We start from the raw sequence: 17,581 nt of genomic DNA on the forward strand, positions 1-17,581 counted from the left end.
CTCATGCGTCTCCACCTTCACCGCCAGGCCCAGGATCTCGTCCTCGTTCTCCGAGACCTTCTGCCGGACCTCCTGGATCGCCGCCCCTTGGGCCGTCTGGGTCTTCAGCAGCTTATCGATTGAAGCCTCTAACTCCTTTCCCAACACATCTTCCCATTTACGCTTTTGCTCACCTATCTGGGTTTCCTCCCACTCCATAAGTTCTTTATCAATTTCCGATACCTTCCATTCCCCCACCCCCGTTTTCGAAACTACCTTGTCCTGTACCGCTGCGGCGGTAGAAGCGGAAAGGTCAAAACCTGCCTTCGCACAAAATCCCTTACCTGCAGATACCGAAACCCATTCCCTCCTGGCAATTCAAACTCTACTTCCAGATCCTCCAAACAGGGAAAGCTCCCATCAATAAGCAGGTCCCCCAGCCTCTCAATCCCTGCTCTCCAAATGCCCCATCCATCTTCCCCGGTACAAACCGGTTATTACCACAAAAATTAGAGCCCACGCAGATGCTCCCTCCACTCCATATGCTTCCGCCACTGCCCCCAAACTCTCAGGACCGCCATTACCACTGGGCTTGTGGAGTACCAGGCCAGCGAGAACGTCAGAGGAGCCATTACCAATGCCCCCAAACTTGTGCCCTTGCATGAGGCGACCACCACCCGCTCCCACACCTACCCCACCCCCACTACCCACTTCCTAACCATGGCTATATTTGCTGCCCAGTAGTAGTTCCTAAAGTTTGGCAGTGCCAGCCTCTCTGCTCCTCCTCTTCCCCCCCCCCCACTCGCGGGGTTTTACCCACCCACACTAGCCCAGAGATATTAGAGTGCAGAAGTAAGCCATTTAGCTGCTGTGTCTGTGCCGTCCTGCTGAAGGAGCAATTCACCGAGTGCCACTCTCTGCCTTTTCTCCATAGCACTGCAAATTTTTCCTCTTCAAATAACAATCCAATTTCCTTTAGCAAGCCTCAATAGACCCAGCCTCCACCCCACATTCGGGCAATGCATTGTAAAACCTAACCACTCACTGCGTGATTTACCTTTTGTCTCCATTGCTTCTTTTGTGGTCCTTTCACCAATGGGGACACTTTATCCCTACTTACTCTGTCCAGGCCCATCATGATTTTGAATAACCCTTTTGAGTCTCTTCTGAACCTTGCTTCTCCAAGGGATGCAATCCCAATTTCTCCAACCTGTTCTCTTAACTGAAGTTCTTCATGCCTCGAACCATTCTCGTGAATGTTTTCTGGACTCCCTCTAATACCTTCACATCTTCCTAAAGTGTGGTGCTCAGAACTGGAAGCAATACTCCAGTTGCGGCCGAATCAGTTTTTTACACAAGTTTAACATAATTTTCTTGCTTTTGTACTCTGTGCTCCCTATTGATAGAGCCTATTGCTTTATTAACCATGCTCCCAACATGTCCTGCCAGTTTCAATGATTTATGCAAATATGCACCCAGGTCCCTTTCCTCCTGTGCCCCCTTTAGAATTGTATCCTTTATTTTATCTTCTCTCTCAAATTTCTCCCTTCCAAAATGAATCACTTCCCACCTCTGAAAACTAAATTTCAATGCCATTTGTTCGCCCATTACACCAACCAGTCGATGTCCTTTTTGAAATTCCACACTATCATTCAATCAACTCACGGGGGGGGGGGGGGGGGTTGCAGGTTAGATGAATTGACCACGCTAAGTTGGCCCTTAATTGGAAAAAAATAATTTTGTACTCTAAATTTATTTTTTAAAATATAGTCTTTTCAGGTATCGCTTGGCAATAAATATATTTCCATTGTAAGTAGGTGTTAATGTCATTAGAATAAGGGTTATTCCATGCAATTCAGTGGCAGGCATTTCAAATGTTGGCAGCTTCTTGGGTGATTTCAAGTTGGTACTTTTGCCAACATGCTTAAAGGTTTTTTAACTTGAAATGTAATTATTACAGTTAACCACAGTTATGTTATAATCTGTTGATCTCTCTCCAGTCAACCCCAACAGGAAAGAAATATTTTCTGTAGTACTGGGAAACCAAAACAAATGTTTTGTTGAAGGAAAGTAAAAGCACAGCTTCTTGGATTCAATCTGCAGTTCTTCAGGGTGTTTATTTACAGACAACAGTAGGAAAATAAATCTAATGGGACTTTCCACTGTCTTTGCAGCCGCCAGCACTAGTTGGCTCCAGGAACACGTTGCTGATCTAAGCCGAAGGTAAGAGTGATTTAGAAATAGAAGTATTTTCTGGAAATGCACAGCAGGTCCGGCAGCATCTGTGGAAAGAAACTGAGTTACAGTTTCATGTCTGTGACCTTTCATCAATTGAGTGGCAGGCAGATGAAACATCGGTAGCTACTTGATGTGTTCAGCTTTATTGAATTTTATTAGCATGTCGTTGCAAACAAGCTGTATCATAAAACTGCTTTTGAAGGGGAGGAAATAGTTCTGGCTAATCACTGTAATGTTGTAATCAGTTGCTTTCTCCCCAGTTAATCACAACAGGAAAGGAATATTCCTCCTCCATTATACCAGGAGAGCAAAACAAATGTTCAGTTGTGGAAAATAAACTTAGAAATACGATAGAACTACTGATTCATGCAAACTTCTGAAAAAGAGAATAACACCAGTGTTGCCTAAAATTAGTTTATCTGGTACCTCCTGACAATATGGCAACTGACTTTTTAAAATATTTAATCGTTCATGGGATGTGAGGATCGCTGGCTAGACCTGCATTTATTGCCCATCCCAATTTTCTTTGAGAAGGTCCATGTTTTGTAGAAACACTGTGATGTTAGGAAGGGAGTTCCAGGATTTTGACCCAGGAACAGTGAAGGAATGGTGATATAGTTCCAAGTCAGGATAGTGTGTAGCTTGGAGGGAAACTTACTGATGATTCATGTGGCCATGCATCTTTGTCCTTCTAGATGTTAGAGGTCATGAATTTGGAAGGTGATGTCAAAGGAGCCTTGATAAATTGCTGAGTGCAGCTTGTAGATGATATGCACTGCTGACGTGGAGGGAATGAATGTTTAAGGTGGTGGGTGGGGTGCAGTCAAGCGGGCTGCTTTGCCTTGGATGGCTCTAACTATTTGTGTTGTTGGAGCTGCAGTCACCCCGGCAAGTGGAGAATATTCCATCATACTCCAAACTTGTGGCTTATAGATGATGGACTGGTGGAAGGCACGGTGGTGCAGTGGTTAACACTGCTGTCTCATGGTGCTGAGGACCTGGGTTCGATCCCGGCCCCAGTCATTGTCTGTGTGGAGTTTGCACAATCTCCCTGTGCCTATGTGGGTCCCACCCCCACAAACCCAAAGATGTGCAGGGTAGGTGGATTGGCCACACTAAATTGTCCCTTAATTGGGAAAAAAAAAAGAATTGGGTACTCTACATTTTAAAAAAGAATAGATTGGGGAGCCAGGAGGTGAGTTAATCACCGCAGGAGTCCCAGCCACTGATCTGTTCTAGCCACGGTATTTAGATCGTTAGTCCAGTTCAGTTTCTGGCCAACTGTAACACCCCGCCCCAAACCACCAGGATGTTGATAGTAGGGAATTCAGTGATAATAATGCCATTGAATGTCAGAGAAGATGGTTAGATTCTCTCTAGTTAGAGATGGTTATTGACTGGCATTTGTGTGGCGCATCTGTCACTTAGCACTTATCAGCCGAGGCCTAAATATTGTTTAGCTGCTACAGCAAATGGACACTGACTACTTCAGTTTCTGAGGAGTCACAAATGGTGCCGAACATTGTGCAATCATCAGTGACCATCCCACATCTGACCTTGTGTTGGAAGGAAGATCATTGATGAAGCAGCTGAAGATGAAAGGGCCTAGGACACCATCCTGAGGAACTTCTGTAGTGCTGTCCCAGGGCTGCAATGCTTGACCTCCAAAAACTGCAACCATCTTCCTTTGTGCTAAGTATAAATTCAACCATTGGAGAGTTTCCCCCCAATTCCCATTGATTTTAGTTTTGTTCAGGCTTCTTGATGCCACGCAAATGCAGCCTTGATGTCGAGGGCAGTCACTCTCACCGCAGCTCTTGAATTCAACTCTTATGTTCATGTTTGTACCGAGGCTGTAATAAGAGCAGGAGTTAACGGCCTTAGCGGAACATCAGTTAGCAGGTTATTGCTGAGTAAATACCACTTGATAGCACTGTCAATGATGCCTTCATCACTTTTCTGATGATCGAGAGTAGGCTGGTGGAGTGGTAATTGACGGGCTTGAATTTGTCCTGGTTTTGTGGACAGGACATAGCTGGGACTATTTCCACATTGCCAGATAGATGCCAGTGTTGTAGCTCTGCTGGAACAGTTTGGCAAGGGACATAGCTAGTTCTGGAGCACAAGTTTTCAGTATTATTGTCAGAATGTGGTCAGGGCCCAATATTCAGTGCCTTCAGCCATTTCTTGCTACCAAGTGGAGTGAATTGAATAAACTGGAGACTGGCACCTGTAGGCAGGGAATCTCAGGAGGAGGCAGAGATGGATCACCTAAACGGTACTTCTGGCTGAAGATGGTTGCAAATGCTTCAGCCTCGTCTTTTGCACTGATGTGCTGGGCTACCTCATCATTGAGGCTGGGGATATTTGTGGAGCCACCTCCTGCTGTTAGTTGTTTAATTGTCCACCACCATTCACAAGATTCATATTTGAGAGCTTGTGAGGATAGCTGAGGGGTATTATCAAGATAGTTAGGTTTGCTAGTGCAGGTAATTTGAGCGGAGTCTCTGCAGCCATTATAAGCCTAGTGTAAAGTCTCCCTGCCACAAAAGAAATCATTGTGCAGAAGGGTGTAATTTAAGCCATCTTCAAAACCAAAATTAAATACCCTGATTTTAATACAAGATACCAAATTAGAAGTTTTTGAAGTAAATGAAAGGCAATTGTTGCTGTAATTTGTTCTTTCCTCACAATCCGGCAGATTGATGTGATTTAGATAAAGAACTTTGTTGAGTAGGGGCATACTGATCATGCGGCGTCCCAGTGGACTGCACTTTTACAAAACCACCTGCTGAAGATCAAACATTTGAGCAGTTTATACTGTAACCTCAAACTCATCTCACCGGCAAGAAAATAATCCTGTAGTTAAGAGAAATGTGATTTTCATGTCAACTTCATTGATCTATGTTAAACAGCTGGTGTACATACATATAATACTATGTCAATATTTTCACTTCCCACAAATTTAACATGGTCACATAATTGTTAAACATGGATATCACTGTGCTGTCGTAGCATGGAGCACAGTAGTAGCCTTTAACGTTTTAAGAGCAGGGACAAAAAGTTGAATGTATACATAATATATAATGCATACTGCATGATACATATAATAAATGCCCTGGAGTAATTTCAAGGCTGTAATTTCATCGTTGTACTCAGATAATTATAAAGCACTAAAGCTTCACTATTGAAAATTATTACATCATCTGTATCCTTGGATCGGATTACTGCCTCTCAATCACACCCAGGGATCCGTTTTCTGTTACCTTTGGGTGGACTGGAGGGAGTTGTACTGCAAATTGAAAATTTTTGCCATCTGTACAAGTATGAATCATTATCATCCATTTCTACTTGATTAGGAATTTTCTAATATTGCAAGGTGCCACATTATAAATACATAGAAATAGGTGGGAAAAAAATGGAGGGGTTAAATCATTTAATATTTTGACCATTTGAGGTGTTGGGAGTGCATTAGCTGCAGTGTAGAGGGACACAGTTTACCAGTTTGTTGTCTGCCACAATGTGGGTTGCTGAATTGGTTGTGGAAATGGGCAGGGTCAGCACTTTACTACAAGGGCAAATTCAGAACAAGTAACAATCTCTGGGCTGAACTTGCACAATCTCTGGTGACTGCTGTCAGAACTAGAGCTCTTGGAATATGTCACTTGGGATAACAAATTACATGGGGAAAAGCAAATGCCTTTTAAAATTGTTGTGTCCATTAAGTAGTTAAGCCACAAAAAAAAATCAAACTTATGAAGATTTAATTGCCAATAATTCTAAAACACAGGATCGTTTCTAAGAGCCCTAATTATGTTTTATTTACAGTTTATGTGGAATAATTCCAAGTTTAAGCAGTATTTTGCTTCCTCGCATGAACCCATTTGTTCTAATAGACCTTGCAGGAGCACTGGCACTCTGCATCACCTATATGCTGATTGAAATAAAGTAAGTGATGTACACGAAGTTCCGCACTTGTGACTGATCTTTGGAAAATATTGACATAAGCCATGTTAAATGCGAGTTAAGGTTCGGAATCAGAATTAAACTTCTCAGTGTATTAAAATGCAAATAATATAGTACATTACCTGCTTTCCTTGTTGACCTCTCCATTTCATTAATGCTGTTGATCAAGTTGTCTTGCTTCAGGTTTCTCCTCCATTGACCAGCTCCATGGAACTGCTCTTGCCCATGGTTCAATGCCATGATATCAGCCCATTTCCAGCACAGTTTTCTCTTTTCTACTCTGATCTGTTGCCTCTCATTCCCCCAGAGATCTGTCCTTAGCTACTACAAATTTCTCTGCTAAGTTCTGTTTTACTTCCTTTGCTGCATGCAGTGATATTATTGGCAGGCATGGCTGGTGTCAGCCTCCGTGTCAGTGGCACCCAGCTCCACTACCAGCAATTCTTTTGACCTCAGAGCCCGCTCTTTTGCTGTCAGACTGCTTCTTTGACATCATCGTATTGAGTCAAATTCTTCCAACAGAACGTCCAGTGCCCAGGTGGCACTGCTAGGACACCAGGTGCCAAGCTGGCATCTTTTGTGCAGTAGCGATCGGGCCAGGGTGCCTGCACAAGTGTTGGGGGGGTGGGGGGGGACCCTCCCATAGTGAGTTGGGGCTGGAGGGCGGCGGGGGGTCAGAGATCGCATTTGGGATGGCCCTATCTTGCACTACAATGAGGACTTTCAGCGAGCACAGCTCCTCGATGCAGAAAACGGGGGTCAGAGATCGCGTTTGGGGCGTCCCTATCTTTCACTACAATGAGGAGTTCTGGCGAGCACAGCTCCTCAATGCAGAAAACGGGGCTATGTGCGGCCTCGGCTGTGCGTTCCCTACTTGAGGCCTCGTATCTAACCCGAGTGACGTTAGATAGCACTGTGCTTCTCGGCGCTGCGAGCGCTAGGAAAAACCACGGCTAAACACGCTCACTATGGGACTTGTTCCCATTTAGTTAAATCGCACCCTTTTTAACCTTTGTTATGTGCTCCATTCCCTTGCCACTGACTTCATCCTCCTCCCTAGCCATTTGATTAGAGTGAAACAAACGATACAAAACCTTGGCATTGTTACTGCCCCCGAACTCAGCTTCAAACCCTTAAACCTATTAATCACTCAAGGCTGCTTATTTCCATCTGCATCTCGACTATGATGTCTCAACAGCCAAAACCCTCTGTTGTTGAAACTCTCATCCTCATTTTTGTCTTGATTTTAGTTACATGCTTCCCTTCAAGGTAAGCATACTAATCATACACAAGGATTGGTGAAACAAAAATACAGACTTTTTATTTGAAGATGAGACAATATGCAAGTAATGTTAACCTGAGGGCAGGTATAGTACATCTCACTTCTACTGCTGCATGTAGTCTGACTACAAGACATGGGCCAAATACATGGCATCCTGTCCAGGTGGCAGTGATTGACAGCAGTTTAAGATAGTTTTGTCGAAGTTTTGTACTGTTGACTTCTATTATTTTGCATTTTTCCTCGATGTCAGTTACCGTTTCCATTTTGGTAACATTTGAAAATGCTACTATTGAGTTATTTTTTTTCTCAAGTCCAAATCATTAAATCGTAATAATTTTCCTTTGTCCCATAGCTTTTTTGCATCAATAATCTGAGCTCTGACTCTGTGTGTAACTTACTTTGACCCTCACTGGAATTCCCTTTTTAAACTTCTCTACCTTTCCTTTGTGTGGAGTCTGCATGTTCTCCTCATGTCTGCGTGGGTTTCATCCGCGTGCTCCGGTTTCCTCCCACAAGTCCCGAAAGACATGCTGTTAGGTGAATTGGACATTCTGAATCTCCCTTTGTGTACCCGAACAGGCGCCGGAATGTGGTGACGTCATTGCAGTGTTAATGTAAGCCTACTTCTGACAATAATAAAAATTATTATTTATTATTTAACTGCACTTTTAAACCCCACTAAAACACCATCTTTCAGCCAAGCTTTCAATCACCTTTTTTAACTGTCACCTTTGTACTCAGTATCTGCTCTTATCTGTAGATTGCGACATGGGTCATTTTTTACTGATAGGGACACTGTATAACTAACCATGGGAAATGTTGAAGCCATGTATTGCCCACCACCTATTTTTCCCTCTTTTTTTCAGTAATTATTTTGCGGTGGACACAGCCTCGGCTATAGCTATTGCTGTCATGACATTTGGCACCATGTATCCTATGAGTGTCTACAGTGGAAAGGTGCTACTTCAGGTAAGAGCCCTTCTTCAACATGTCAAACTTTGTGGAATGAAAACTTTGTCTATGATCATCAGTAAATCAAGTTCTCATTAGGACTTCAGCAAAGCATAACTTTAGGCATGCAACTGCAGGCAATTAATGTTTTTAGAGTTAGGATCTTATTAAAGTATTGTTATGGGCCAGGGTTTAGAGAACACCAAAGGGTATCATGGAGTTCACCTGACCCACAACTTTTAATAGATTGTGGTTATGGGGAGCACACGGGCCTACTCTGCAGGTGTGATGCAACAGAGATCTACAGTACTTTTAAATTAAAACAATGTTTATTTATGAAACCAGTTAACACTTTATAAACTCACAGTAAACATCTTAACAACTATCAACACCAATAAATCCCCCAAAGAATACAGTACTCTCTAAGTAACTCTTAATCTTTCCTTGCAACATCCATAAGACAAAAAAGAACCCTTTTTACAGAATGACATCAGGTTTAACTTCTCTACTGAGAACAGTTACCACTTTGAAATCATCAAATGAACATTCTTTAGCTTGCAGAGATTCATACACATCTTGCTGTGACTGCAGCTTCTCCAAATCTAAAACTAAACTAAGCACACCCTGTAGCAGACAGCCCAAAGCAAATGTAAAAGCAGATGGACAGCCCAGCTCCACCCACACTCTGACATCACTGATTAAACACCCATTTCTTAAAGGTACATCCACTACAGCTATTTTATAAACACCCATTTCTTAAAGGTACTCTCACATGACTATTATAATGGGAGTATGTGAAATTGTCATACCGTATCCACTTGAACTGGGTACTTGGTTCTACCAAACCCAGATTGAGTTTGGAGAGCATATTTGTGGTGAAACAATGATGGTTGCAGGTCTGACACTATTAATAGCACTGAAAGCAGCTATCAGATAATAAATTAAGAGTACTTATGCAAGCATCATGTCAAACAACATGAAGGGCTGTTTCCTTTTCTTCTGTTCATGTATGAAGGGCAGTATCTGAGATTATGGTGGCAAGTAACAAGGGATTGAAAATGAAGGGGGGCAAAACCATCATGTTATGAATAAATATATTTTCTGCGTAAGTAATCATAAATAAGGGTCTGCTGTTATAATTCCTGAGATTCATAACATTACATTTGACTTTATTTTTGCAGACAACACCTTCTCACGTAATTGGTCAGTTGGATAAACTTTTAAGAGAGGTATGTAATGTTATCAAGTTAATTTTAAAATTACAGGTTTTGTTAATTTTTACATGGGATGTGGACATCACTGGGAAGGCCAACATATGTTGCCCAGCCCTCACTGCCCTTGATAAAGTGGTGGTGAGCCACCTTCTTGAACCACTGTAGTCCACCTGGTGCAGTTGCACCCACAGTGCTGCTAGAAAGGGAGTCCCAGGATTTTGATCAGGCGACAGTGAACAAACTGGTTTGGAAGGTGCTGTTGAAGGAGGTTTTGCTGCAGTGCTTCTTGAAGATGGCACTCACTGCTGCCACTGTGCATCAGCTGTAGGAGGGGGTGAATGTTTAAGGTGGTGGGTGGGGCTCTGAGCAAGTGAACTGTTTTGCCCTGGCTGATGTCATTCTTAGTGAATGTTGTTGGAGCCACACTCATCAAGCCAAATGGAGAGTAAGGCACGTAGGGATAAATCTGGAAGGGTGGCGGGGCAGAGGCTGATGGATTCCATTCTTGAGCTGGACCACCAGTACTTGATTGCCCTGACACAGGAGTAGTTGGCGAGCAGAAAGAAATTGCAGACTAAATTTGAGTTATTGTCAACGGGCAAGACGGTGAACCAGTTGCAATGCGCGAGAGGGACCTTTTATGAATATGGGGAGAAGGCCAGTCGTTTGTTAGCGCATCAGCTGAGCTAGCAGGCTGCATCCCGGGAAATGGTGCACGTCAGGGCCTCGAGCGGCGGGTTGGTTTCCGCCCCAGAAAAGGTTACAGAGGGCTGTATAAGTCAGTGCCCCCAGAGGAGAGATCATCAATGATGCAGATTTTGGATGGATTGACCTTCCCAGAGGTGGAGCAGTAGAGAAGGCAGATGTTGGAGGCATTTATGGAGCCGGAGGAGGTCATGAAATTTATTAGGTTAATGCAGACAGGCAAAGCACCAGGTGCGGATGGATTCCCCATCGAATTTTACAAACAGTTTGCAAATCATTTAGTCCCACTTCTGCTCGATATGTTTAATGATCCCGTGTCCCGGGGTGTTCCTGAAGAAGGACAAGTATCCCACGGAATGTGGGTTGTATCGATCTATTTCGTTGTTAAACGTTGATGCTGAGGCGTTGGCAATGTGTTTGGAGCCCTGCTTCCCTGGGGTGAATTCAGAGGAGGAGACTGGTTTTATTAAGAGCTGGCCAACATTACAAGATAGTTAAATGTGTCGCCCTCCTTAGATCCCGAACCAGAGGTGATTATTTCGATGGAAGCTGAGAAAGTGTTCGATAATGTTGAGCGGGAGTACTTCTTTGAAATCCCTGGAAGGCTTGGCTTTGGGCAAAAATTCATTTCATGCCCGGAGACCACACTACTAAAGGACCTGATAAATACGGACAGTAAGGAAGGGGGAAACTGCGGGAAAATGAACGGACAGTTACTGGAAGGGCTCGAATGCCATTGAACGAGCCCAGACGGAAGTGGGGAGACGAACTGGGGACAGAAGTGGATTGGGGACTCTGGAGCGAAGCACTGAGCGGGGCCAACTCCACCTTTTCCTGCGCAAGGCTCAGCCTCATGCAGCTCAAAGTGGCGCACAGAGCACACCTAACCAGAATCCCAATGGATAGGTTCTTCCCGGAGTTGGAGGATAAATGTGAGGCCTGGCCAACCACACCCACATGTTTTGGGCTTGTCCCAAATTTGTAGGATTCTGGGCAGCCTTCTCCGAGACAGCGTTCTCCGAGGCAATGTCCAAGGTTGTGGGGGTGAGGGTGGAGCCGTGCCCAAAAGTGCAATCTTCGGGGTATCCGAATAGCCAGTGCTACACATGGGAAGAGGGCCCGGTGCCTTAGCTTTCGCTTCCCTAATCGCACGCCAGAGAATCCTGCTCGGCTGGCGATCAGAAGCACCACCCACAGCTGCAGACCTGGCGGAATTTCTCCACTTGGAGAAGATCAAAATCACCATCCAAGGGTCGGAGGAAGGTTTCCTCAAAGCATGGGACAAATCGTCGGCGTGTTCCATGACCTGTTCAAAGCCAACAGTGACTAGAGGAAAAAGAGATAGAAGAAGACAGACAGGAACACACAACTCTGGGAGAGGGAGGGGAGGAAGAGAGGAGCGAACTGAGGGGAACAGCACAGAGGGAGGGGGCAGAAGACCCCTCCCACCCAACTCACAAGGCAGACACAGCAGAAAGCACAAAGGAAAGAAGGGGGAAAGAGGAGAGTACACCCTGAATGAAAAGGGAGGATAAGAAGGGGAACCAGGGCAGGCAGGGGGTGGGTGGGCGGGGAAAGTGCACCTAGACAGAAGATGTATCGTAGAAAATGTACATAAGAACCACACGTATTGTAAATACTGAACTTAAAGTGCAACAGGTGTAAAAACTGAAAATATCAATTAAACATTTTTAAAGAAAATTAATTTCATGGATTAGGCTTTTGTACAGTGAGTGTGCATACTAACTTGGGAAACAGGGCCCGTGAGTGTGCTCTGAGCTTGGGATATTTTCAACTAAATAGGGATGCAAGGCAGGCATGCAAGGGCAAGGCATGTCCATTGTCCCTGCTTTTGTTTGCCTTAGCAATTGAGCCGCTGGCCATTGTGTTGAGGCCGTCCACTAGATGGAGGGGAATAGAGCATGGAGGGAGGAGCATAGAGTGTCTTTATACAGATGATTTGTTACTATATATCACAGACCCACTCTCCAATGTGGAGGAGATAATGTAGCTGCTCAGGAGTTTTGACTCCTTCTCGGGATACAAGCTGAATCTGGGCAAAAGTGAATTTTGAGCCCCCAGCAGGGGAGCCGATCTGAGGAGACTGTTGTTTCATCCGGCCAGAACTAGCTTCCGCTATCTGGGAATCCGGGTGGCCCATGATTGGGCCTCGCTCCATAAACTTAACTTTGGTAGCCTGCTGATGGGCTGATGGCTGACTTACAAAGGTGGGATGCCCTCCTTCTGATCTTAGCAGCAAGGGTACAGATGGTGAAGATGAATATTCTCCCGAAGTTTCTGTTTTTGTTCCAGTGTCTCCCAGTCTTTTTTCCCAAGGATTTCTTTTGCAGGGTCAATAAATTGATATCTACTTTTGTTTGGACTGGTATCCCCTGATTCATAGGGCATTTCTGCACCGGGATGGGCAGTCAGGGGGGGTTCGGCACTACCTAATCTGTTATGTTATTATTGGGTGGCAAATAAACACTGGCTCAAGGATCCGGATTCTCAATGGGGTGGGGGGGGGGGGGGGGGGGGGGGGGGTGGCGGTTCATGCACAGGGTTGCGTCTGAGGGCTCTGGTTACTGCCCCACTCCTATTATCCCATGTAAAATTCATTTCAAGCTCAGTGATGATGGCCACTTTGAGGATTTGAAATCAGTTTAGGCAGCATTTTAAATTGGACTCATGTCCCTGTTGGCTCCGATTTGCAGGAACCATAGGTTTGTGCCATCTGGCTTGGATTCTTTATTCATTGGAGAGGGTAGGGTTGGAGAGGTTGCGAGACATGTTTCTGGAAGATACGTTCGCCAGTTTGGATGAGCTTTTAGAGAAGTTCCAGCTGTCAAGAGTGAATATAATCAGGTACTTGCATCTTCACAACTTTCTACATAAGGACCTTCCTTCATTTCCTCTGACACTACCGCCCTTGCTCTTGGACAGGGTCCTGTCCTTGGCCAACTTAGGGAAAGATAAGATGTTGGATATTTAAGGGCAGATGTTGTCGATGCAGCAGGCTTCGTTGGAAGAAGTAATGGGGAAATGGGAGAGTGAACTGTGCTAGGTTTTGGTGGTGGGGATTTGGAGTGAGGCTCTTCACAGGGTCAGCTTCACTTCCCCATGTGCAAGGACTCAATATCTGCAGACCCTTGGTTGCTAAGTAACAGTCTAGTTTTTCATATCCTTTGTTGTTTTAGGGATCGTAAAAGCTTCATTGAAATGCAGGCATCTAAACAGGGACAGGAGTGTAACATACCATTTGGTTCCTAGTTTCTTGCAGTACCTGCACATTAAGTTTTTGTGATTTATGTACAAATACTCTACCACTCCTTACACTGCACAAAGACTTCATTTCCTACATTATGCCTTAGAACAGATATTCTAATGTCATGAAAAACAACGTAAATATAAATAGTTCTTTTAAGACGGTGGCTTAAGTTAATGAGGCTAGCAATGTAAGCCCCTGGAGAACCTATTATGGAAATAAATAGTTTGTATGAAATCTTAGTTCTTTTGAAACCTAGAACTTGAAGTTCTGAAAGTGTTGCAAATATCCCAATAGTGTTAGGAAAAAAATTGAATTCTTGATTTTCAGAAAGCATTGATGCAAAAGCGTTGATTCATCGGGGGCATCCCGAGTAACAGCACTGGGCTTCCAGCCGTGTGGTTTTGTGTTAAATCCAAACTTCAGCTTCAATTTGCTGCGACGACATTGAATAAGACATGTTGGGCTACATCCAGATTGCAGGATGGTGTGTCCTGTGACAACATGCTTGTGCCTCTTGTGAGATGAGCACTCTCGTGCTGTAGGGCAGAATTCTGCATTCCTGGCTAAAGGAGAAAGTGTGACAACACAAAAACAAGCCTGAAGCAGGAAAACGGCTGACAGCTTTATTTTACTTTTCCATTACCAGGCAGAATGAACCTTTTGAAATTGTAATGAGAGAAGTAAAGTAGTTTGACAGCATATATAAAGTACTCTTTGGAAACCAAAAAAATGTTTTTGTATGCTTCCGTGTGCAGGTAACTTATCAAGTTTACAGTGAAACATTAAAAGATAATCGGATCTTAGTTTTGTTTGTTGTTTAGAAGTCTAGAAATGTTGAACTTTCCTGTAAATAAAATTGAAATGTATATGTGAATACTTTAATGTCGTTGTTTCAGGTCTCCACTCTAGATGGTGTTCTCGAAGTGAGGAATGAGCACTTTTGGACCCTAGGATTTGGAACTCTGGTATGATCCTTCTAGATAGAGTACAGAATTTAGCCCTGCAGTACCAAATGTTATAATTTTCAAATTATTGAGCTCTCTTGGTCTTTTATTGGATTTGGTTCTAAGGATTGAGACGGGGACCGTCAGAGAATCACAGAATGGTTATCGCACGGAAGGAGGCCATTTGGCTCATCGTGCCTGTGCTAGCCCACCAAAGGAGCAATTCACCCAATGCCACTCTGCTGCCTTTTCCCCATATCTCTGAACATTCGTCTTTTTCAGGTAACAGGGCAATTTCCCTAGTTCCTAGAATCTGCCTCCATTATACTGTCAGGCAGTGTATTCCAGATTACTCTGTGAAAAGATTTTCCCTCGTGTCGGCTTTGCTTCTTTTGCCAATGACCTAAAATTTGTGCCCTCTTGTTCTCAATCCTATGACCTGTGGGAACAGTTTTCCCGACATTTTCTGTCCAGCCCCTCTCTCAATTTTGAAAATCTCAATCAAATCTGTGGGGGAATATTTTGGGGTCAGTGATCACAGGGTTTCGGCAAGCTACGGAAAAGGACAAACACCAAATCAAGGTAATAATTAATTGAAGGAGAGCCAGTTTCAATGGAGTGAGAACCTAACCGGCCCAGCTAAATTAGAATTGATTATGAGGCAAAAGAGAAAGTAACTTAGGGGAGGTAGTTCTGGTACAGTTGTGTGATGAATGCATCAGAATAGAACACTTTGTCCATCGATTAGGTTCCAATACTTAAGTATCAAATATTTAATCATTGAAAAATATTCCAAGGTACTAGCTACCTTTTATAGCAAAGCACATTTCAAATCTCTGCCAATGTTTTGTTCCCCTGTTGTGTATTTTCCCAAGTAATTCTGCTGCATTTGTTTATGTTCAAGCTCGGTGTCAATAAACCATTAAGTCCCTGCTTCTCCTCGTATACATACATTGAGCTGAACAGGTCGGTCATACCTCTGTATAAAAATAGATCTTGCAACATTTGAGTGAAATTCACTTGGGAAATGTTTCTAAACAAACAGACTTCATCACAAAACATATTATCTGTCTGTATTCGCAAACATAGAAACACGTATATCATTTTGAGAGTTTCTTTCGTGCCAAATTTAACATGCAAAAACCTTGCATTTTTTAATTGCTTCTTAAAGTATGCAATGATGTGAATCAGGTGTTCATGCTTGTATTGCATACAAGATACAGAATTGGCTATAAACAAATGGTTATGTTTGGACCATATTGGAACATATTTCTACAGAGCAAAATGTTTAATTACTTGTTGCAAACAATTGGGCCCAAGAGAGAGAAACAGCATTGTAGAGATTTAGTCTCAGGCCACATCAAGTGCAAACATGCCATACACTCGGAGACAGTAGAAAATCTGAAGTAGCAGGTGTGAAAATAGATTCTGGATCTATTCATTTGTTATATTTGTAACACACAGTTTCCACTGAAATCCCTTTGCACTTTGCCACATGTGAACATCTCTTTATGCAGTGCTTTAAGGGTTTTGTACTGCTGTTTCCTGATGCATGATGTTTTAATTTTTCTCTTTCTTGTCCCATTTCTATATTTAATATTGACATTATTGAGTTTCACATTTTTTTAAGCTCTGCTTTTTTTGGATTCACTCATGATTCTGTTTAGTATATAACATTTGTAGTTCTGTGTGGGTAATGTTTCTCTGACACCACATGTATTAGAAAGCAAATGTTTGCATTGGTCATTGTTTCTAATTTCCTTCCAATTTCATCTGATAGTGAGTTCTGGGAAGGGCAAGGTGGCATGGTAATGGGTAATTTACAACTAAATATTGTAGCTCCTACCATTTGTAAATGGAAACCACTAAAGTGATATCACTTGCGCGAAGAAGAATGAGTAAAACCTGTGGCATTCAGATATATCTCCTCCATAGCTACACTTTATGTTAATGTCAGGCACCAGATTCGGGAAGCTCTCTTGTTTTCTCACTGGCTATCCTGTTTGTAGAAACGCAATTGATTGTCGTGTCCATGAAATTGCACTATGTTGACTTTGGCTACATTCAACGTCAGCTTTGCTCAGTTGGAGGGACACTTGCCTCTCAGTCAGAAAATTAGTTAGAATCCCATTGCAAGATTTGAGCATGTAATTCAGGCCAGATCTTCAATGCTGCATTATGGGATTTAGCACTGTTTAGTGTTGGCAAATGAAGAAGCCAGTTTGCACACAGCAAAGCCCCCCCACCTCCCCCACGCAGCATTGTGATAATGGCCAGATAATCTGTTTTATTACTTACGATTGAGGCATAACTATGAGCCAGGGCATTGAAAGGACTCCTTCTCTCTTCAAATAGTGCCATCAGATCTTTTACCTCCACCATCGTGTGTAGGCAGTATGGTATTAACACACCAGCCCATAGATGTTGGCCTTTATGGTGTTAAGCAATATTCTGCTACTCATATAAGCCAAGTGGCCTTGAGTCAATGCTTTATCCTTTTTCACCCCGGACCCCTTTATATAATTTCAAATAATTTTCGTAAAATATCTGGTAAGTATTCTGCTGTTCAATCTTGTTAAAGTGTGGTGTTATTTAAGTTGAAAACTTCCTTGAATGTTCCAAAGCGTAGACCATTTGGGCTTAGTGATTTAACAGACCAGATCCTGGCCCTATCTGGGGTGCAATGATGGGACTTCCAAATAAACAAAGCCATCTATTTCTCCAGTGCTGTGATCTTTAGCGTATGGAAGGTGACATCCCACCCCCCTCACCCGCCTGAGCATGGAACTCCATTTAAAAAAAATATAATTAACAAATCTGTGTACAGTAGCGCTCTGAAAGGTCTCTTCAGTTTCTGCCCAGGACCCCATGAATCTCAGATCACTGAATGCCAGGCCTGACAGGCAGCTCCACATCAGTAATTTCATGAGTGCAAAGGGTGGGAAACACAGCATCTCTTTATCATATACCTGTCAACATGTGAGCGGGCACAGAATGGAGTCCCTTGTCAGAACTGGCCCTATGGAAAACAGCA

At 43.3% G+C, this 17,581-nt stretch overlaps 1 protein-coding gene across 3 annotated transcripts in view; it reads left to right on the forward strand.

Annotated features, from left to right (window-relative positions):
- slc30a6 (solute carrier family 30 member 6) overlaps positions 1 to 17,581 on the forward strand; it is a 227,985-nt gene that overhangs the window by 183,062 nt on the left and 27,342 nt on the right. For 2 of the 3 annotated variants that reach the window (XM_072511928.1, XM_072511945.1), the window contains 5 exons: positions 2,154 to 2,202; positions 6,046 to 6,165; positions 8,332 to 8,434; positions 9,598 to 9,645; positions 14,500 to 14,568. In XM_072511928.1, the coding sequence (XP_072368029.1) occupies positions 2,154 to 2,202; positions 6,046 to 6,165; positions 8,332 to 8,434; positions 9,598 to 9,645; positions 14,500 to 14,568 (389 nt within the window). The remainder of the gene's footprint in view (positions 1 to 2,153; positions 2,203 to 6,045; positions 6,166 to 8,331; positions 8,435 to 9,597; positions 9,646 to 14,499; positions 14,569 to 17,581) is intronic. The other variant, XM_072511935.1, reaches the window with a different exon arrangement.

Source organism: Scyliorhinus torazame, chromosome 1 (genome assembly GCF_047496885.1).
Source record: "Scyliorhinus torazame isolate Kashiwa2021f chromosome 1, sScyTor2.1, whole genome shotgun sequence".
NCBI classification, from domain to species: Eukaryota; Metazoa; Chordata; class Chondrichthyes; order Carcharhiniformes; family Scyliorhinidae; genus Scyliorhinus; species Scyliorhinus torazame.